We start from the raw sequence: 22,548 nt of genomic DNA, 5'->3' as shown, positions 1-22,548 counted from the left end.
TAAAAAAAAACAAACACTAGATACTTACCTACCGCTGTCTGTCCTCCAGCGCTGCGCTCTGCACTCCTCCTGTACTGTCTGTGAGCCGGAAAGCAGAGCGGTGACGTCACCGCTCTGCTTTCCGGCTCCCAGACAGTACAGGAGGAGAGCAGAGAAGCAGAGCGCAGCGCTGGAGGACAGACAGTGGTAGGTAAGTATGTAGTGTTTGTTTTTTTTTACTTTTAGCATGGTAACCAGGGTAAACATCGGGTTACTAAGCGCGGCCCTGCGCTTAGTTACCCGATGTTTACCCTGGTTACCGGCATCGTTGGTCGCTGGAGAGCGGTCTGTGTGACAGCTCTCCAGCGACCAAACAGCGACGCTGCAGCGATCCGGATCGTTGTCTGTATCGCTGCAGCGTCGCTAAATGTGAAGGGGCCTTTAGATATGCCAGATTCTTATCTATCCCAACATGTATTGCGAGGGATTTTCACAGGTCCCCATACTCAGATTTGAGCATCTGTACTGCTTGTCACCCAGCATTAAAGTTCTCATACAAAGTTTATATCCTCTTAATATATTGCAGTTGTAATATTACTGTATACAACACTGTACATAGTTGCTCATTTTGCCCTTCTACCCAGTAAATTGTTCTGTTTTCTATTAGGCCTATGACATGACGTGATTAAAACATAACTAGTTGAAACCTTCTAAGGCTAGGTTCACATTACGTTAATGGGTTAACGCTAGCGGACTCTGTTACATGGCAAAATTGTCGCAATTAATGCCATGCAACGGATCCGTTAGCGCACCCATTGACGGCAATGTGCTAACTGATCTCTAGCGCATGCCATTTTCGGCACGCGCTAGCGATGTCCCGTTAGTTTCGGTCCGTTCCTCGCTAGCGCAGGTCGGGTGTCTGCGCTAGCGGGATTGCCAAACGCGATCCCTTTTGGGACATTGCGTTAGCGCAGTCCGTAGCGCTATGCGCTAAACGGACTGCCCTAACGCAATGTGAACCTAGCCTAATCTCTATGTAGAAACAGGAACTCTGTTTTCCCTGTATGAGTCACTGCAAAAGTCCCTGGCAAGAGGGAGGAGGGAGCAACTGGTTCAGGAGTTGGAGGGGAATCAGTTATGCAGGGAAAAGAGTCCCTGTTTCGGACGTGTTTACTTGAAAAGAAGCCCCAGCAAGATTCTATAGAAAGATGAGAAAAAGAGGTTAGATTATACTCACCCAGGGGTGGTCCCACAGCGATTCTGGTCCGATGGGCGTCGCGGTCCGGGGCCTCCCATCTTCTTACGATGACGTCCTCTTCTTGTCTTCACGCTCCGGCGCAGGCATACTTTGTCTGCCATCTCTGACCTTTCCCGGTGCCTGCGCACTGCAGTACTTTGCTCTTCCCTCAACAGGGCAGACAAAGTACGCCTGCGCTGGAGCGTGAAGACAAGAAGATGGGAGGCATCGGATCCCAACGCCCATCGGACCCGGACCGCCGCGGGAACGCCCCTGGGTGAGTATAATCTAACCTCTTTTTCTCATCTTTCAGTATACATCGGGGGCTTATCTACAGCATTACATAATGCTGTCGATAAGCCCCTGATGCCGGTGGGCTTAGCTCACCTTCGATTTTGGGGGTGACAGGTTCCATTTAAGAAGCCGGCCAATCAAAGAAGGGTGAGGGGAGTGGAGATGGATGATAAACAAGTGGGTATATTTATATGATTGGCCCCACCATGAATCACTGAGCGGTAATACTTAGTTTGAACAGTCCATCTGTGAGACTGAGTCCCTTTAACTGCTGGAGTCTAGAGCTGAAGAGGAGACAGGCTGGCGTGTGTGTGTTTGAAAACCAGGTAGAACTGGATTAATTCCTATCACTGCAGGTCTGAGCTAGCCAGATGCCCCAAATTATGTCTAGAGGGCCAGGCTGGGTGCTCACTTGTCAGCTGAGTAGCCTGGCGTTAGTTAGCGAGTGTAAAACAAGACTGTAATGCTGGATAGCTTACCCAGAGCCTGAGGGGTGTTGGAGCTGCTGGTGTAACCAGCGAATGTGAAGCACACGGAGCTTGGTGTGGAACCTGAACTGCTGTCTGGGAGAGACTCTGGCATTGTTTAGTCTGCAGTGAGCGGAGGACTGGATTCTGAAAAGGTGAGCTTGCTCTGGTAGTCATTACCTGCTGGTGCATGGACTGTTTATTTTGCTGTTATACCTTTTGTGCCCAGAAGAGGCTGTTTTTTTGTTGAATCCCTTGGAGCTTTATGAAAGCAATGAAACTTCAAAAGTTTGGACCAGACCACGTTGCCTGTGTGAGTGCTATTTTCTGCTGAGTGTGAGTCCCTAGGATTGGTATTTATGGATGCCGGCATGAAGTCACAAGGAGCATGCGTGATTGCAGTGTAAAGTTTGAGTGTCCTGGGTAAAGGCAGCTACAGCGTGTGAATCCCTACAGTATATGTACATTTCTACCAGAGGCGCATGGCACTTGTAACATTCCTAATTTATTAAGTGGTGTCCTCCTTTTAATGAATTAGGTGCATCTTATTTCAGAGACTCCATTCATTAAGACTGGCGTGCACAAATCCAGTCTTATTGAATCCAGGCCATTGTTCTCATTAGCACATCGCCTGTGTAAACAGGAGATGGGCTGCCCATAACATATGTACAGTATGATTAATTAGTGATCGTTCTAACCCCATCATTCTTTGTCAGCATGTATAAAGAGTAGGTTGTTGTACATGGAAATGGGATCTCGAGAAATTCATGATGGAATTCAAGGTTTGGAGAGTTATGTTGATGTTCCAGAATGTGATGACATGATTATATTTGAATTAATATTGATTTGACTTTTTTTTTTTGTTTGATTTTTGCTTAAGAATAAATGATAAATAGATTATTGTTCATGTAAACTAAATACTGCTATTTAGGCTATTACATGGCACATTTCAATAGCATTAATTTTGTTTGCAGCACCTAACTAAACCTATTCACCTGTGTAGTCATAAAACTATGATTACACATGCCAGTTAGGGAATTTTAATATTGGGAACTACCAAGAGAGCAAAAATAGTTGAATTTTTTTTTCTTTCTGTTTTTCAGCCTTGTTCTAAAGTAAAACACATTATGGACATCTGGAAAAGCGGTCAAGGTGTGCTGTCTCTGCACTGTTTCCAAAACACCATCCCAGTAGAGGCGTACACAAGAGAAGCTTGCATGGTGGATGCCATTGGTAACTTTTATTGATTTATCCGTATAAGCAGTCGCCCAAGCTATAAAGAGTTTTTATATAGAGCACCGTGCATAAGTTTTAGATCGAAGTGGGAAAAAATGCTGCAATGTATTTTTATCAAGTACCTACATGCAAAGTGAAGAAACAAAAGAGAAATCTACATCAAAGCAATATTGACCGCTCTTTGCCTTCAAAGCCGCATCAAAGCATGAATTCTGTTAGGTGCACTTTCACAGAGTTTTTGAAAAATCTTGGCAGGGAGATTATTCCAGACATTTTTGAAAACTAACCACAGATCTTTGGGATTTTTGTCCACAATTCACCCATGAAGACCACTTTTGGCCAGACATCTCAGAACAGTAGGTGGCTATAGCAGGGGAACACTGGTTGCTGCTTGTTCCGAGCTGATGACACCGCTGGACATCTTCAGATTTTGAAGGGAAGCAAGCATGATGAGTCATTAATCTCTTAAAAAAAGGCATTTTTCTGGCCTTGGGGTATAAGTTTGCAGTTGCTCTGTGACTTCAGACTTGTGAATCCTCACATTGTATGCACTGTGAGGATTTGCCGCGAGTGGTCAGTCATGTGACCACAAGTATGAGATTTGCACAGTTCAGACGCATTCCAAGTAGGCGAGGCGCTTTCTTCTAATCGGCACATAGTTGTATGTAAAGTGACTGCAGACTTGTAGCCTAAGGCCGGACAACTCCTTCAACCCAGGGCCATGTTTTCGTTTTTGCTCCTTTTCTTCCCAGGGCCATAACTTTAAAAAAAAAAAAAATCTGTCAATATGGCCTTGAGGGCTTGTTTTTTTTTTTGTGGGACGAGTTGTACTGTTGAACGACACCATTGATTTTAACCATTTAGTGTACTGGAAAATGAGGAAAAAAAATCCAAGTGTGGTGAAATTGCAAAAAAAAGTGCAATTTCAACTTTTTTTTTTTTTTCTTAACCATGTTCACTAAATGCTAAAGCTGACCTGCAATTATGATTCTTTAGGTCATGAGGAGTCCGCAGATACCAAAAATGTATAGGTTCTTTTTATTTATAGGGTGAAAAAAAAGCCAATGTTTTTTAACCCCTTCATGACAGAGCCCTTTTTCGTTTTTGCGTTTGTTTTTCATTCCTCTTCTTCCCAGAGCCATAACTTTTATTTTTCCGTTAATGTGGCCATGTGAGGGCTTCTTTTTTGTGAGACAAGTTGTACTTTTGAATGACACGATTGGTTTTACCTTATCGTGTACAGAAAAACGGGAACAATTTCCAAGTTTGGTGAAATTGCAAAAAAAAGTGCAATTCCACAACAGTTTTTTGGACTTTTTTTTTTACTATGTTCACCAAATGCTAAAACCGACCTGCCATTATGATTCTCCAGGTCATCACGAGTTCATAGACACCAAACACGTCTAGGTTCTTTTTTTTTTTTTTTTTTTTTAAAGTGGTCAAAATAAAATAAAAAATTTATAAAAAAAAAAAAAATTTCTTTTTCCGAGACCCAGTATACCCCCTTTACCCCCAAGGGTGGTTTGCACGTTAATGACCGGGCCAATTTTTACAATTCTGACCACTGTCCCTTTATGAGGTTATAACTCTGGAACGCTTCAATGGATCCTGGTGATTCTGACATTGTTTTCTCGTGACATATTGTACTTCATGACAATGGTAAAAATTCTTTGATAGTAACTGCGTTTATTTGTGAAAAAAACGGAAATTTGGCGAAAATTATGAAAATTTCGCAATTTTCCAACTTTGAATTTTTATGCAATTAAATCACAGAGATATGTCACACAAAATACTTAATAAGTAACATTTCCCACATGTCTACTTTACATCAACACAATTTTGGAACCAAAATTTTTTTTTGTTAGGGAGTTATAAGGGTTAAAAGTTGACCAGCAATTTCTCATTTCTACAACACCATTTTATTTTAGGGACCACATCTCATTTGAAGTCATTTTGAGGGGTCTATATGATAGAAAATACCCAAGTGTGACACCATTCTAAAAACTACACCCCTCAAGGTGCTCAAAACCATATTCAAGAAGTTTATTATCCCTTCTGGTGCTTCACAGGAATTTTTTGAATGTTTAAATAAAAATGAACATTTAACTTTTTTTTCACAAAAAAATTAATTCAGCTCCAATTTGTTTTATTTTACCAAGGGTAACAGGAGAAAATGGACCCCAAACATTGTTGTACAATTTGTCCTGAGTATGCCAATACCCCACATGTGGGGGTAAACCACTGTTTGGGCGCATGGCAGAGCTCGGAAGCGAAGGAGTGCCATTTGACTTTTCAATGCAAAATTGACTGGAATTGAGATGGGAGGCCATGTTGCGTTTGAAGAGCCACTGATGTGCCTAAACATTGAAACCCCCCCACAAGTGACACCATTTTGGAAAGTAGACCCCCTAAGGAACTTATCTAGAGGTGTGGTGAGCACTTTGACCCACCAAGTGCTTCACAGAAGTTTATAATGTAGAACCGTAAAAATAAAAAATCATATTTTTTCACAAAAATTATCTTTTCGCCCCCAATTTTTTATTTTGTCAAGGGTAAGAGAAGAAATTGGACCCCAAAAGTTGTTGTACAATTTGTCCTGAGTACGCTGATACCCCATATGTGGGGGTAAACCACTGTTTGGGCGGATGGGAGAGCTCGGAAGGGAAGGAGCGCCGTTTGACTTTTCAAAGCAAAATTGACAGGAATTGAGATGGGACGCCATGTTGCGTTTGAAGAGCCACTGATGTGCCTAAACATTGAAACCCCCCACAAATGACACCATTTTGGAAAGTAGACCCCCTAAGGAACTTATCTAGAGGTGTGGTGAGCACTTTGACCCACCAAGTGCTTCACAGAAGTTTATAATGCAGAGCCGTAAAAATAAAACAAAATTTTTTTCCCACAAAAATTATTTTTTTAGCCCCCAGTTTTGTATTTTCCTGAGGGTAACAGGAGAAATTGGACCCCAAAATTTGTTGCCCAATTTGTCCTGAGTGCGATGATACACCATATGTGGGGGGGAACCACTGTTTGGGCACATGGGAGGGCTTAGAAGGGAAGGAGTGCCATTTGGAATGAGGACTTAGATGGAATGGTCTGCAGGTGTCACATTGCATTTGCAGAGCCCCTAATGTACCTAAACAGTAGAAACCTCCCACAAGTGACACCATTTTGGAAACTAGACCCCCTAAGGAACTCATCTAGATGTGTTGTGATAGCTTTGAACCCCCAAGTGTTTCACTACAGTTTGTAACGCAGAGCCGTGAAAATTAAAAAAAAAAAATCTTTCCCCCCAAAATTATTTTTTAGCCCCCAGTTTTGTATTTTTCCGAGGGTAAGAGGAGAAATTCGACCCCAAAAGTTGTTGTCCAATTTGTCCTGAGTACGCTGATACCCCGTATGTTGGGGGAAACCACCGTTTGAGCGCATGGCAGAGCTCGGAAGGAAAGGAGCGCCATTTGGAATGCAGACTTTTATGGAATGGTCTGCAGACGTCACATTGCGTTTGCAGAACCCCTAATGTACCTAAACAGTAGAAACCCCCCACAAGTGACCCCATATTGGAAACTAGACCCCCCAGGGAACTAATCTAGATGTGTTGTGAGAACTTTGAACCCCCAAGTGTTTCACTACAGTTTATAACGCAGAGCCGTGAAAATAAAAAATCTTTTTTTTTCCCACAAAAAATATGTTTTAGCCCCGAGTTTTGTATTTTCCCAAGGGTAACAGGAGAAATTGGACCCCAAAAGTTGTTGTCCTATTTGTCCTGAGTACGCTGATACCCCATATGTTGGGGTAAACCCCTGTTTGGGCACACGGGAGAGCTCGGAAGGGAAGAAGCACTGTTTTACTTTTTCAACGCAGAATTGGCTGGAATTGAGATCGGACGCCATATCGCGTTTGGAGAGCCCCTGATGTGCCTAAACAGTGGAAACCCCCCAATTATAACTGAAACCCTAATCCAAACACACCCCTAACCCTAATCCCAACAGTAACCCTAACCACACCTCTAACCCAGACACACCCCTTACCCTAATCCCAAACCTATTCCCAACTGTAAATGTAATCTAAACCCTAACTGTAACTTTAGCCCCAACCCAAACTGTAGCCCTAGCCCTAACCCTAGCCCTAACCCTAGCCCTAACCCTAGCCCTAATGGGAAAATGGAAATAAATACATTTTTTTTAATTTTTCCCTAACTAAGGGGGTGATGAAGGGGGGTTTGATTTACTTTTATAGCGGGTTTTTTAGCGGATTTTTATGATTGGCAGCCGTCACACACTGAAAGACGCTTTTTATTGCAAAAAATATTTTTTGCGTTACCACATTTTGAGAGCTATAATTTTTCTATATTTTGGTCCACAGAGTCATGTGAGGTCTTGTTTTTTGCGGGACGAGTTGACGTTTTTATTGGTAACATTTTCGGGCACGTGACATTTTTTGATCGCTTTTTATTCCGATTTTTGTGAGGCAGAATGACCAAAAACCAGCTATTCATGAATTTCTTTTGGGGGAGGCGTTTATACCGTTCCGCGTTTGGTAAAATTGATAAAGCAGTTTTATTCTTCGGGTCAGTACGATTTACAGCGACACCTCATTTATATCATTTTTTTATGTTTTGGCGCTTTTATACGATAAAAACTATTTTATAGAAAAAATAATTATTTTGGCATCGCTTTATTCTCAGGACTATAACTTTTTTATTTTTTTGCTGATGATGCTGTATGGGGGCTCGTTTTTTGCGGGACAAGATGACGTTTTCAGCGGTACCATGGTTATTTATATCTGTCTTTTTGATCGCGTGTTATTCCACTTTTTGTTCGGCGGTATGATAATAAAGCGTTGTTTTTTGCCTCGTTTTTTTTTTTTTTTTTTCTTACGGTGTTTACTGAAGGGGTTAACTAGTGGGCCAGTTTTATAGGTCGGGCCGTTACGGACGCGGCGATACTAAATATGTGTACTTTTATTGTTTGGTTTTTTTTATTTAGATAAAGAAATGTATTTATGGGAATAATATATATATTTTTTTTCATTATTTTGGAATATTTTTTTTTTATTTTTTTTTACACGTTTGAAAATTTTTTTTTTTACTTTGTCCCAGGGGGGGACATCACAGATCAGTGATCTGACAGTTTGCACAGCACTCTGTCAGATCACTGATCTGACATGCAGCGCTGCAGGCTTCACAGTGCCTGCTCTGAGCAGGCTCTGTGAAGCCACCTCCCTCCCTGCAGGACCCGGATCCGCGGCCATCTTGGATCCGGGGCTCGAGTAGGGAGGGTGGGAGGTAAGACCCTCGCAGCAACGCGATCACATCGCGTTGCTGCGGGGGGCTCAGGGAAGCCCGCAGGGAGCCCCCTCCCTGCGCGATGCTTCCCTGCACCGCCGGCACATCGCGATCATCTTTGATCGCGGTGTGCCAGGGGTTAATGTGCCGGGGGCGGTCCGTGACCGCTCCTGGCACATAGTGCCGGATGTCAGCTGCGATAGGCAGCTGACACCCGGCCGCGATCGGCGGCGCTCCCCCCGTGAGCGCCGCCGATCGCGCTGGACGTACTATCCCGTCCATGGTCATAGGGGCCCACCCCACATGGACGGGATAGTACGTCCGATGTCAGAAAGGGGATACATTTTAGTATATCTGCGCTAAAGGGGTGGTTTTCTGCTGGGAAAAAAGGGAGATTATCCTATACAAATTAGTCTCATATGGTTATTTCACTGTCTGTATAGACAAATCTCCCTCTTTTTTCCCCAGCAGATAACCAACCTTTAGCGCAAATGTACTAAAATACTGTATATACTCGAGTAGAAGACGAGATTTTCAGCCCAAATTTTTGGGCTGAAAGTGCCCTTCTCGGCTTATACTCGAGTCACGGTGGGTGGCAGGGTCGGCGGGTGAGGGGGAGAGGGCGCTGAGGCATACTTACCTAGTCCCGGAGATCCTGTCGCTCCCCCTGCCGTCCCACGGTCTTCGGGTGCTGCAGCTGTTCCCCTCTTCAGCGGTCACGTGGGACTGCTCATTAGAAAAATGAATATGGACTCCACTCCCATAGGGGTGGAGCCGCATATTCATTTCTCTAATCAGCGGTAACGGTGACCGCTGATAGAGGAAGAGGCTGCGGCACCGAAGACCAGCTGTCCGGGAGAAGGAGTGGGACGCCGGGAGCAGGTAAGTATTACATATTCACCTGTCCCCGTTCCACACGCCGGGCGTCGCTCCATCTTCCTGGCGCCGCTCCATCTTCCCGGCGTCTCTCCGCTCTGACTGTGCAGATCAGAGGGCACGATGACGCATATCGTGTAAACGGCGCCCTCTGCCTGATCAGTCAGTGCGGAGAGGCGCCGGGAAGATGGAGCGGCGCCGGGAGCTGCAAGCAAGAAAGGTGAGTATGGCATTGTTTTTTTTATTGCAGCAGCAGCAATGGCACAGCTTTCTATGGTACATCAATGGGGCAATAATGAACGGTGCAGAGCACTATATGGCACAGCTATGGGACAATAATGAACGGTGTAGAGCACTATATGGCACAGCTATGGGACAATAATGAACTGTGCAGAGCACTATATGGCAGAGCTATGGGACAAAAATGAACGGTGCAGAGCACTATATGGCACAGCTATGGGACAATAATGAACGGTACAGAGCACTATATGGCACAGTTATGGGACAAAAATGAACGGTGCAGATCACTATATGGCACAGCTATGGGGCAATAATGAACGGTGCAGAGCATTGTATATGGGGCACAGCTTTATATGGAGCATCTATTGGGCAATAATGAACTTTATGGGGCTCCTGATTCAATATGGATATTCAAAAACACTTAACCTACTGATGTCTCAATTAATTTTACTTTTATTGGTATCTATTTTTATTTTTGACATTAACTGGTAGCTGCTCCATTTTCCACCCTAGGCTTATACTCTAGTCAATAAGTTTTCCCAGTTTTTTGTGGCAAAATTAGGGGGGTCGGCTTATACTCGAGTATATACTGATTGTTTTTGTTTAGCATTTTTGGTGGTATTGCTTTCTTTTTGCAACTGAAGGGTGCCAATAGTATAATAGCGCTACTTTTCTTTGATTTTCTTTTCCGAGACCCGTAGCGTCTCCATTTTTCGTGATCTCTGGGTGAGAGCTTATTTCTGTGTGCCGAGCCGACGTTTTTAATTATACCATTTTGGCAGATACGATCTTTTGATCGCCCGTTATAGCATTTTAATGCAATGTTGCGGCCATCAAAAAAGTCTGGCATTTTAACTTTTTTTTTTCTTGTTACGCCGTTTAGCGATCTGGTTAATTTTTGTTTATATTGATCTGGCGATTCTGAACTTGTCGATACCAAATATGTATTGTATTTTATTTATTTTATTTAGAATGGGGCAAAAGGGGATGATTTGAACTTTTTATATTTTAATATTTTTAACCCCTTTACCCCCAAGGGTGGTTTGCACGTTAATGACCAGGACAATTTTTACAATTCTGACCACTGTCCCTTTATGAGGGTATAATTCTGGAACGCTTCAACGGATCCCAGTGATTCTGACACTGTTTTCTCGTGACATATTGTACTTCATGGTAGTGGTAAAATTTATTTGATATTACCTGTGTTTATTTGTGAAAAAAACGGAAATTTTGCGAAAAATTTTTAACATTTCGCAATTCTCCAACTTTGAATTTTTTATACAATTAAATCACAGAGATATGTCACACAAAATACTTAATAAGTAACATTTCCCACATGTCTACTTTACATCAGCACAATTTTGGAACCAAATTTTTTTTTTTTGTTAGGGAGTTATAAGGGTTAAAAGTTGACCAGCAATTTCTCATTTTTACAACACCATTTTTTTTTAGGGACCACATCTCATTTGAAGTCATTTTGAGGGGTCTATATGATAGAAAATACCCAAGTGTGACACCATTCTAAAAACTACACCCCTCAAGGTGCTCAAAACCACATTCAAGAAGTTTATTAACCCTTCAGGTGTTTAACAGGAATTTTTGGAATGTTTAAATAAAAATGAACATTTAACTTTTTTTCACAAAAAATTTACTTCAGCTCCAATTTGTTTTATTTTACCAAGGGTAAGAGAAGAAATTGGACCCCAAAAGTTGTTGTACAATTTGTCCTGAGTACGCCGATACCCCATATGTGGGGGTAAACCACTGTTTGGGCACATGACAGAGCTCGGAAGCGAAGGAGCGCCATTTGACTTTTCAATGCAAAATTGACAGGAATTGAGATGGGATACCATGTTGCGTTTGGAGAGCCAATGATTTGCCTAAACATTGAAACCCCCCACAAGTGACACCATTTTAGAAAGTAGACCCCCTAAGGAACTTATCTAGATGTGTGGTGAGCAGTTTGACCCACCAAGTGCTTCACAGAAGTTTATAATGCAGAGCCGTGCAAATAAAAAAAAAAAATTTCAACATTTTTATTGGTAACATTTTCGGGCACGTGACATTTTTTGATTGCTTTTGATTCCGATTTTTGTGAGGCAGTATGACCAAAAACCAGCTATTCATGAATTTCTTTTGGGAGAGGCGTTTATACCGTTCCACGTTTGGTAAAATGGATAAAGCAGTTTTATTCTTTGGGTCAGTACGATTACAGCGATACCTCATTTATATCATTTTTTTATGTTTTGACGCTTTTATACGATAAAAACTATTTTATAGAAAAAATAATTATTTTTGCATCGCTTTATTCTGAAGACTATAACTTTTTATTTTTTCGCTGATGATGCTGTATGGCGGCTCGTTTTTTGCGGGACAAGATGACGTTTTCAGTGGTACCATGGTTATTTATATCTGTCTTTTTGATCGCGTGTTATTCCACTTTTTGTTTGGCGGTATGAGAATAAAGCGTTGTTTTTTGCCTCGTTTTTTTTTTTTACGGTGTTCACTGAAGGGGTTAACTAGTGATATAGTTTTATAGGTGGGGTCATTACGGACGCGGCGATACTAAATATGTGTACTTTTATTGTTTTTTTTTTTATTATTTAAAGAAATGTATTTATAGGAACAATATATTTTTTTTTTGGGGGGGGGGGGGGGAATTTTTTTATTTTTTAGAAACCCCCACAAGTGACCCCATTTTGGAAACTAGACCCACCAAGGAGCTTATCTAGATGTGTGGTGAGAACTTTGAATGCCCAAGTGCTTCACAGAAGTTTATAATGCAGATTTGTGAAAATAAAAAATATTTTTTTTTCCACAAAAAAGATTTTTTAGCCCCCAAGTTTTTATTTTCTCTGTGGCCGTTCTAAATATCTTGGAGAACAAACCACATTTCTTCTGTCACTGAGTATTTAGGCAAATCCTTCTGTATCTACATGTAATCACATAGAATTTCTATGTTGAAATCCGGGCTGTGTGGCCACATTGTCACTTCCAGGACTCTTTGTTCTTAAAGGGAGCCTGACAGGTGATGAGTACTGCCCATGGTTTGAGCAGCATGTATCAGCCACTGGCTGTACGATCATAGCCACCTATGTCTGACTCTGAAACTAGAGATGCTCTTGATGTCCAAATGGTGGAAAATGGAAACAAAATTTTCCAAACCCCTCGATGTAACAAGAATGCGCGCCATGTGCAGAAATACTTTCACTCTTTAATATTCTATCACTGAGGTTATTTATGGTTGTCTGAGAGGAATGTTCTGTCACGTTGAATGCACTTGGTCGCACAAATCATCAAGAGAAGCTGCTGGCAGCTCTTTTCAATGATCGACCAATGAAGTCTCATGTATGGGAGAAAAATCTGGAGATGCTGCAGGCCGTGGTAGCACAGTTATGCCACATTTGAGTAAATATTAATAGGTGGGAAAAGAAGGCAACAATTACACTATTACTATTTACTCAATCCCTGAGGTTTATGCTAACTGATACTCCCTGAATTTATCTTTCGGGGCTCTCTATATGTAGTTCAATTGAAAATTGTGTCCCTTAACCCATTGTATGCCCAGATTTTTTTTGTGCTGTACTAAACTATTGACTGAGTGTTTAGCAGGACACTCTGAGAAATTGATGTTGTACAGGGGCGCCATATCTCCAATATTGAGGTGTCGGCCCCAGCAGCCAGGGAAGGTATTTCACAGGAAACACAAGGCAAATGATAGCTTCCCCTTACCCTACTTAGTCCTAGATATAGAATAACATTGGTGTAACCCTGAGTGATATATATTGACTACTCTCCTATTGGTCTACATAAACTTTTAAAATTCGTTGTATGAGTTTTTTAGTCTCTCAGGTTTTTTAATATATTAAGTTATCTTTTAGAGTTTGTTTTTGGTTATTGAGGCCCCACTCTTTATCTTGAATTTTGTTTTGTGCGGTCCTAACAGCTTTCTTTGTATAGCTGTCAGTCACTGATAGGTCTCAAAATACAAGAAAGAGCAGAGGTTTAAATGATTACATCACAGGTTATAATGAATCTTTTCACACAATCTTTGTATCATTCTGCTATTCAACTCCTGCGTTATAACATGGTGCCTGCAGATTAGACTGAATTTTCATGGTGACAGGTTCCCTGTAACATGTCTGTTCTTCCCATGATGTTCGTAACTTCATGACTTTTTTCTTCTTGGTGTTGCAATTTCAATGTTGAGCAGTATATCTGTATTAGTGATTCCTAGTCCATGAAAGTCACTATCCTTCCTAGATGGTTTATAAATCAAGCCATTTAAAGGATTTGTGTGGGCTCTAGAACACCTTTGACCAGCAAGCAAGTGCTGGAGGGTACTGTACATAGATAAAGCTTAGAAGGAGGCTTCAGGTCACGATCAGATCTAACACTAGTCTAAAGGCCCCTTCACATTTAGCGACGCTGCAGCGATACCGACAACGATCCGGATCGCTGCAGCGTCGCTGTTTCGTCGCTGGAGAGCTGTCACACAGACAGCTCTCCAGCGACCAACGATCCCGAAGTGCTCTGCACTCCTCCTGTACTGGCTGTGAGCACAGCGGCCGGAAAGCAGAGCGGTGACGTCACCGCTCTGCTTTCCGGCTGACCGACGCTCACAGCCAGTGCAGGAGGAGTGCAGAGAAGCACAGCGCCGGGGACAGACAGCGGTAGGTAAGTAGTGTTTGTTTTTTTTTTTTACTTTTACGCTGGTAACCAGGGTAAACATCGGGTTACTAAGCGCGGCCTTGCGCTTAGTTACCCGATGTTTACCCTGGTTACCAGTGAAGACATCGCTGGATCGGTGTCACACACGCCGATCCAGCGATGTCCACGGGAGATCCAGCGACGAAATAAAGTTCTGGACTTTGTTCAGCGACCAACGATCTCCCAGCAGGGGCCTGATCGTTGGTCGCTGACACACATAACGATTTCCTTAACGATATCGTTGCTTCGTCACAAAAAGCAACGATATCGTTAACGATATCGTTATGTGTGAAGGTACCTTATGTTTGGAAGGTGTATGAATTAGACAGTCTATCTTAAATTGCTCCAGATTTATAGTGGTTCATGCTATTTGATAAATCTCTCACCTCTGTATATTGTCTAGTCTAAGTTTATTCCGTTAATTAGTTGACGTACTGGCAACAGAAAATTTGCACAAAAATTTGGGAGTATTTTAGGTGCACGGTTATATAGGTCATACATCTTTCCTTGTTGGACAAGGTAAAGAAAATATGCACAAGGCATAATAAATCATGGAATTGTCAATGCAAGTCATGAGTCAGTTGTATGGTGCAAATGGCATCAAAATTTTGGATCATTTAGTTTGATAACTCTACCCCACTTTGTGTGATTTAACAATTTTTCCTCCCCTTGCACAACAATGGTGGCCAGATCAATTTTCAACCTCCTGAGATTAACTTTAAACCATTATGTTGAGGCTGCAAGTGTGAATTTGCAGCAAGTGCATTGTTTCTAGCCTAGCGCCACACTGATGTACATATGTCACAGAAGCCCATGGGGTGTGGAGCTAGTCGTGAAATGGGGCACCTGTTAGAAATCGGCCCACTCTTGGTGATTTTCTTTACATAAAGATTCTAGTTGATTTTTTCCGCAGTGGAATATATATTTTGGATCAGAAAGGTATTTTTAAACTGGTTTTTAACTGCTCAACTCAACATTATAAAAAGTTCGACCCTAATACTCTTGACAAGGTTCCTGTATACGTCTCTTCATGAAGATTCATTTTTTCCCGCTTTTTAACCCCCTAATATGTTAAATAATTAAAAAAAAATCTGTAAACCTCTGTTAACATTTCTTTACACGGCCAATTATGCTTGACTAAAAATGTGTTGTTCTTATTCATATCTTGTTTCTTTACTTAAAGGACTAAAATTGCTAACGAATCAAAAGAAGGGTGTTTACTATGGACAGTGCCAAGGCTGGGCACCAACACGACGCCGGCGACTTGGAGTGCATATGCTTTATAAAGCGATGCAGATCTTTTTGGCTGAAGGAGAGCGCCAGCTGCGACCACCAGACATTCGCTCAGGATATTGATCAAAGAGATGCTATGTTTTATACCGTGGACAACAAGACCAAACAATATCTTCAATCTGTCTTTTAAGTGCTTCATGTTTTCAAATTTTTCAACACCTGAAATATCAGAGGACAGTATTGTGGGCAGTTTTTTTTTTCTATAAATACCATGAATTATGTAAATGAGCGTGTAAGGGTGTGCCTTTTACCCAGAGCGGTGTTGTACTTGTACATGAAAAGCTCAAACTTTGCAGACTTTTTACTGATCATGTAAAAGGACTTATATTGCAGAATTTTTCCTAGAGATGTCAGACATGCCTTTTTTTAGATTAAGCATACATAATCATTGCAAGCCTTTGTACTGAACCACCACTCAGTATAGAGTGCCAGAGTTATTCTTATTTGCTGAGTAACATAGTTTTCCATATCAGACAAGCCAATATGATCTGCTACCTAGGCTTCTGTCTGATATTTCTTCCAGAAGATCCCTCCATGTTCTAACTACATGGATATTTGTTTGTATTCTATTTTAATTTATGTTTCAGAACATTTTTTTTTTATTGGTGATATTGGCAAGCTGGACTTGCAATTATTGTTTTGTATAATTATGGTGTGTATATGTGTGTGTGTGTGTGTGTATATATATATATATATATATATATATATATATATATATATATATATATATATATGTATAAAAAATATATGTATGTATGTGTATATATATATATATATATATATAACTAAAAAATACATGAATGCTAATTGTGAATAGATAATAGAAATTATGTCCTGCTTTAAATAAATAAATGGATAAATTACGAACAACAAACCACAATTTTTTTGGTCTCTTGATTTTATTTTTTGGGGGGCAATTTGCTTTTACAACACAAGAGTTGAGAAACTTTATGTACTGATAATGGCCAAATTGCTTTTAGAATTGTGCCCAAGATATATAAACGTATGATCAAATGTTATAGAAAGCCTACAGTAACTGAGGAAGCATGACCTGTATTCCTTTCATTAGCTCCTACTGTGCTAATGCGATCAGGGGCGGGATAAGAACTACAGTATAGAAACTGCATCTGTTTAACCCTCTGTATGCCACAGTCAGTGCTATTAGTCTCAAACAAAATTTGAATTAATGGGAACAACTCTTTAACCCCTTCCCGACCTGTGACACAGCGTATGCGTCATGAAAGTCGGTGCCAATCCGACCTGTGACGCATATGCTGTGTCACAGAATGATCGCGTCCCTGCAGATCGGGTGAAAGGGTTAATTCCAATTTCCCCTGATCTGCCGAGACAGGGGGAATGGTACTTTAGCCCAGGGGGGTGGTTTCGCCCCCCCGTGGCTACGATCGCTCCGATTGGCTGTTGAAAGTGACGTTTCACTTTCAATCAGAGCTATAGTAATATTTCACCAATGAAAATTGGTGAAATATTACAATCCAGCCATGGCCGATGCTGCAATAGCATCAGCCATGGCTGGAGATCGCAATCTGCCCCCCCCCCCCCCCCCCTCCATCCTCCATCCGGTCATTAGCTGTCCTCCGCTCCCCTCCGTCCTCCTGTCCGCTCCCCCCTGCTGTCCGCTCCTCCCCCCCCCCCCCCATCATGCTTACCGACCTCCCATGTCCCTCCTGGTGTCCGTCCGTCTGTTCCATGGGCGCCGCCATCTTGCAAAATGGCACTCGCATGCGCAGTGCGCCCGCCGAATCTGCTGGCCGGCAGGTTCGCTACAAGTACATTTTGATTGCTGTGATAGGTTCTATCACAGCGATCAAAATAAAAAATAACCCCCCCCTTTATCACCTCCATAGGTAGGGACAAAAATAAAATAAAGAAAATATATATATATTTTTTTTCCCCACTAGGGTTAAGGCTAGGGTTAGGGCTAGAATTAAGGTTAGAACTAGGGTTAGGGTTAGAATTAGGCTATGTGCACATGGTGCGGATTTGGCTGCGGATTCGTAGCAGTTTTCCATCAGGTTTACAGGTAAACCTATGGAAAACCAAATCCGCTGTGCCTATGGTACGGAAAATACCGCGCGGAAACGCTGTGTTGTATTTTCCGCAGCATGTCAATTCTTTGTGCGGATTCCGCAGCGTTTTACACCTGTTCCTCAATAGGAATCCGCAAGTGAAATCCGCACAAAAAACACTGGAAATCCGCGATTTTTCAAAAATGGTGCGGAAAAATCTCACATGTATCCACAACGTGGGCACATAGCCTTAGGGTTAGGGTTGGAATTAGGGCTAGGGTTGGAAATAGGGTTAAGTTTAGACTGGTTAGGGTTATGGTTAGGGGTGTGTTGGGGTTAGGGTTACGATTAGGGTTGGGATTAGGATTAGGGGTGTGTTGGGGTTAGTGTTGGAGTTAGAATTGAGGGGTTTCCACTGTTTAGGCACATCAGGGGTCTCCAAATGCAACATGGCGCCACCATTGATTCCAGCCAATCTTGCATTCAAAAAGTCAAATGGTGCTCCCTCCCTTCCGAGCCCTGACGTGCGCCCAAACAGTGGTTTACCCCCACATATGGGGTACCAGCATACTCAGGACAAACTGAGCAACAATTATTGGGGTCCAATTTCTCCTGTTACCCTTGTGAAAATAAAAAATTGCTTGCTAAAACATTTTTGAGGAAAGAAAAATTATTTATTTTCATGACTCTGCATTGTAAACTTCTGTGAAGCACTTAGGGGTTCAAAGTGCTCACCACATAACTAGATAAGTTCCTTGGGGGGTCTAGCTTCCAAAATGGGGTCACTTGTGGGAGGTTTCTACTGCTTAGGCACATCAGGGGCTCTGCAAGCGCAACGTGACGCCCGCAGACGATTCCATCAAAGTCTGCATTTCAAAAGTCACTACTTCCCTTCCGAGCCCCGACGTGTGCCCAATCAGTGGTTCCCCCCCACATATGGGGTATCAGCGTACTCAGGACAAACTGGCCAACAACTTTTGGGGTCCAATTTCTCCTGTTACTCTTGTGAAAATAAGAAATTGCGGGCTAAAAAATAATTTTTGAGTAAAGAAAAATTATTTTTTACTTTCACGGCTCTGCGTTATAAACTTCTGTGAAGCACTTGAGGGTTTGAAGTGGTCACCACACATCTAGATTAGTTCCATGGGAGGTCTAGTTTCCAAAATGGGGTCACATGTGGGGGAGCTCCAATGTTTAGGCACACAGGGGCTCTAACACCAAGAATGAACACCAGGCCATAACATATAAAAAAATACAAACTTTATTTTGAACATATCTAAAACCATATACCACACATAAAATTATGGAGCAACCAAAATACAGAGACAACCGACAGGTATGACTGGAACAGTGGCAAAGAACTATATATATAAAAGGAGTAACCTTCCAATCAATCATATAGTGCGTATATACACACCCGCAAGAAAGAAAAAAAAAAAATCCTGCAGGTGTAGCCAGTAGTATCCCCAATGCAGCGGTCATAGATGACAATGCCCAAAGATTATTTAAATAGAATATAAGAAATATGTATGTATTAATGTTAAATATATTAAAAGACTAATAGGGAATAAATATATCTTAGTAACAAGTGCAATGTCACCGACAGCCGCAGCATCATGGACAACCACCTTGCAGTCACCAAAATGTTCACAGTACATATAGAGGAAGGACCATAGTTACCAAATGTAAGCCACCAGTCAGGGACCCACGACACCCGATGCGCGTTTCGCTGAGGAAAGCTTCGTCCAGGGGTGGTGGGTAGCTGAAAAAGAGGCTTATTTATACTTGTCATTGGCCAATGACAGAGGCACACTGACTCTCCATAAAAAATACCCCAAAAGAACCATTACTAAGTATCTTGCTGATCGCGCATTCCAGACATGTTGTACAAATATTTTAAACATACATAATGATTGCATTATCCCTCATATCATGATGAAATTCTCACTGATAGTAGGAGATCACTTCCGGAGCCTCCCGCTTCACTTCCGGGTTACGGGCATCTGGTTGTTGATGTAACCATGGCGATGAAACACCGATCACATGATTAGAATGTTTACCATTCATACACCATCTCCGGATGACCAGCTAACAATGGAGCATGGAACAAAGCATATCAATCTAAGACATACGCCGTTCTCAGTAGGCAAAAATAAGCCGATTCAAAGGTCTTCATAACAGCCCAGCTCAAATCATATACGCCGTATAGATATAAAAATCAACGTATCTTCTGACAAGGAGAAATACATGATGACGCCAGTTGTCATAAGAACAGGGCACGCTTGCATTATGAATAAGAAGCCAAAATACAGGGTCCCATTCATCTTATAGTGTGGCGCAGCACCAAAGGCGGCTTATATCCACTGTTACCAAATGACAGTTGGTTCGAGTCCAACCTGAGAATCAACCATATATGGTAAAAAAGTGGAAAAATAATATAATATTAAAAATAGATAATAAATATAGCAGCAAGCACTATAAAAGTGGTAAAATATTAACCATAACATATACATAAAAATCATGAATGAAAAACACAATATATTATAGTGCGAGTGAAAAACAATGTATAGTATTATAGTGTGGGTGAACAAAATGACATGAAAAAATGAGCAATGATTATATAAGTGAATAAAGAACAACAGTGATAAAACATATGAAGGAATTATACTAATATGTATGTCACGTGACATCTTGATAATAGGACTGTAGCGATCATCCCAGGATCAACTTGTGGGGTACAGCAGCAAATGACAAAAATATGCCTCTATGAAGAAAGACCAAAAACAACACCATTAAGAAAAAACAACATAAACCAGTATAGAAATATATGAACAGCTACCCACAAAACAGGACTAGCCATAAACATCCAACAGTGACAATCATACACATACATTCATTCTCACATACATAGCTAAAAACAATTTTAAACATATATAAATATATATATATATATATGCATAAAATATAGCAACCGTCAAACCGCACACAGAAGAAACTAGGAGGTCCACAGATGGAAACAACCATCAAGTGAGAAAAATGTTATAAGGGCATAATAACCCATAAAAGAGGAAAAAAGGAATATAGGATGGCCAATTTACATAGGAAGGAAGGGGACAAAACTATTATGATCATTCAGACCATGTGGGGCAATTGTATTCAATTTGAAAATCCATGATGATTCTCTTTGGGCTAGAATCCTCTTCCAATTGCCATGTACCTGGAAAGACTCTGTCGATACCTCTAATCAAAAATTTAGATGCATCACAGCCGTGATACTTCTTGAAATAGCGCGGGATTGTTTTGAGACTACCAATGTCTTTAACTTCAACTGCGGCTTCAATGTCAAGGATATGTTCCCGAACACGACGCCGTAATTCTCTTGATGTCATGCCAATGTATATAAGATTGCATGGGCATGTGCCATAATATATAACTCCCTTTGTTGTACAATTGATACAATGCGTGATAATAAATTTTTTAGAACCAGAGGAGTCAATAAAATCCTTGACCGTCAGAATATTCTTGCATGCGACACATTTCCCGCATACAGTACATCCCCAGGCAGGGCCTTTTGATTTGAAAAGTTATTTAGTGCTTTCCTTTTTATAGTGACTATGAACTAATTTGTCACGGAGATTACTCGCCCTTCTGTATGTAACCGACGGAACACTATCAATAACTTTGGCAATAGTATTGTCCATTCGTAAGACATTCCAGTGTTTGGCTACGATATTGTTCACCTCATCACTTCTAGAGTGAAAATCCAGAATACATCTTACCTTTTAAATCACTCTTAGATTTTGCTGCCCGCTTTTTCAAGAGATCAGATCGATTACTCATAAGTGCTCGTCTGTGAGCCTGCTGAATACATCGAGGTTGATAGCCACGGTCCAAAAACCGTTGTTGGAGATCAGCTGCTTGTTTAACAAAGTTGGATTCATTAGAACATATCCTTCGTGCTCTCAGGAATTGTCCTACTGGAATATTTCTGACAAGATGTCTAGGATGTTGTGACGAGGCATGGTACAAGGTGTTTGTGGAGGTAGGCTTCCTGAATAAGTCCGTTTGTAAATATCCATCATGATCCACCTGAATAAAAACATCCAGAAAATCGATTTCCGTCTTACTCAATTTATGTGTAAGTCTCACATTAATAGTGTTTTGATTCAAAGCCACCAAAAATTCCTCTAATTCTGACTGGGATCCATGCCAGATCATCAGCACATCATCAATATACCGGCCCCAAAAAATGGCCTTCTCACATAAGGCTACCGGATCAGTCTGGAAGATAGCCCTCTCCCACAGCCCCAGGAAGAGATTAGCATACGAGGGCGCACAGGACGCCCCCATAGCGGTCCCCTGGAGCTGTAGGTAGAGGGCATCACCAAACATGAAAAAATTGTGGGTAAGTATGAACCTTAATGCAATCAAGATAAATTGACACAATTCCCTATCCAGATCACTCATATCCAGGTAAAATTTCACAGCATTTAGCCCATCCTCATGACGAATTGAGCTACATAGAGCCTCGACATCACAAGTCACTAGATACATGTCTGGCTCCATCTGAATCCCATCTAATCTTCTCAAAACGTCAGAAGTATCACGGAGGTAAGACACACGGGCTCTCCAAACGCGACATGGTGTCCGCTAACGATTGGAGCTAATTTTTCATTCAAAAAGTCAAATGGCGCTATTTCCATTCCGAGCCCTGCCATGTGCCCAAACAGTGGTTTACCCCCCCATGTGAGGTATCAGTGTACTCAGGAGAAATTGCACAATTTTAGGATCCATTTTATCCTGTTGCCCATGTGGTTTTACAGATCAATTTGTGAAGCACCTGGGGGTTCAAAGTGCTCACTATGCATCTAGATAAGTTCCTTTGGGCATCTAGTTTCCAAA

General features: G+C 41.5%; 1 protein-coding gene across 3 annotated transcripts in view; it reads left to right on the top strand.

Annotated features, from left to right (window-relative positions):
* Positions 1–16,488, top strand: part of ANKLE1 (ankyrin repeat and LEM domain containing 1) — a 54,364-nt gene extending 37,876 nt beyond the window's left edge. For all 3 annotated transcript variants that reach the window (XM_069741200.1, XM_069741191.1, XM_069741206.1), the window contains 2 exons: positions 3,081–3,210; positions 15,510–16,488. In XM_069741200.1, coding sequence (XP_069597301.1) covers positions 3,081–3,210; positions 15,510–15,682 — 303 coding nt within the window. In that variant the 3' untranslated portion in view covers positions 15,683–16,488. The remainder of the gene's footprint in view (positions 1–3,080; positions 3,211–15,509) is intronic.
* Positions 16,489–22,548: the final 6,060 nt, after the last annotated feature.

The sequence above is a fragment of the Ranitomeya imitator genome, chromosome 1 (assembly GCF_032444005.1).
Source record: "Ranitomeya imitator isolate aRanImi1 chromosome 1, aRanImi1.pri, whole genome shotgun sequence".
NCBI lineage: Eukaryota > Metazoa > Chordata > Amphibia > Anura > Dendrobatidae > Ranitomeya > Ranitomeya imitator.
The sequence above is the reverse complement of the archived record's forward strand: the minus strand, read 5'-3'. Positions and strand labels throughout refer to the sequence as shown.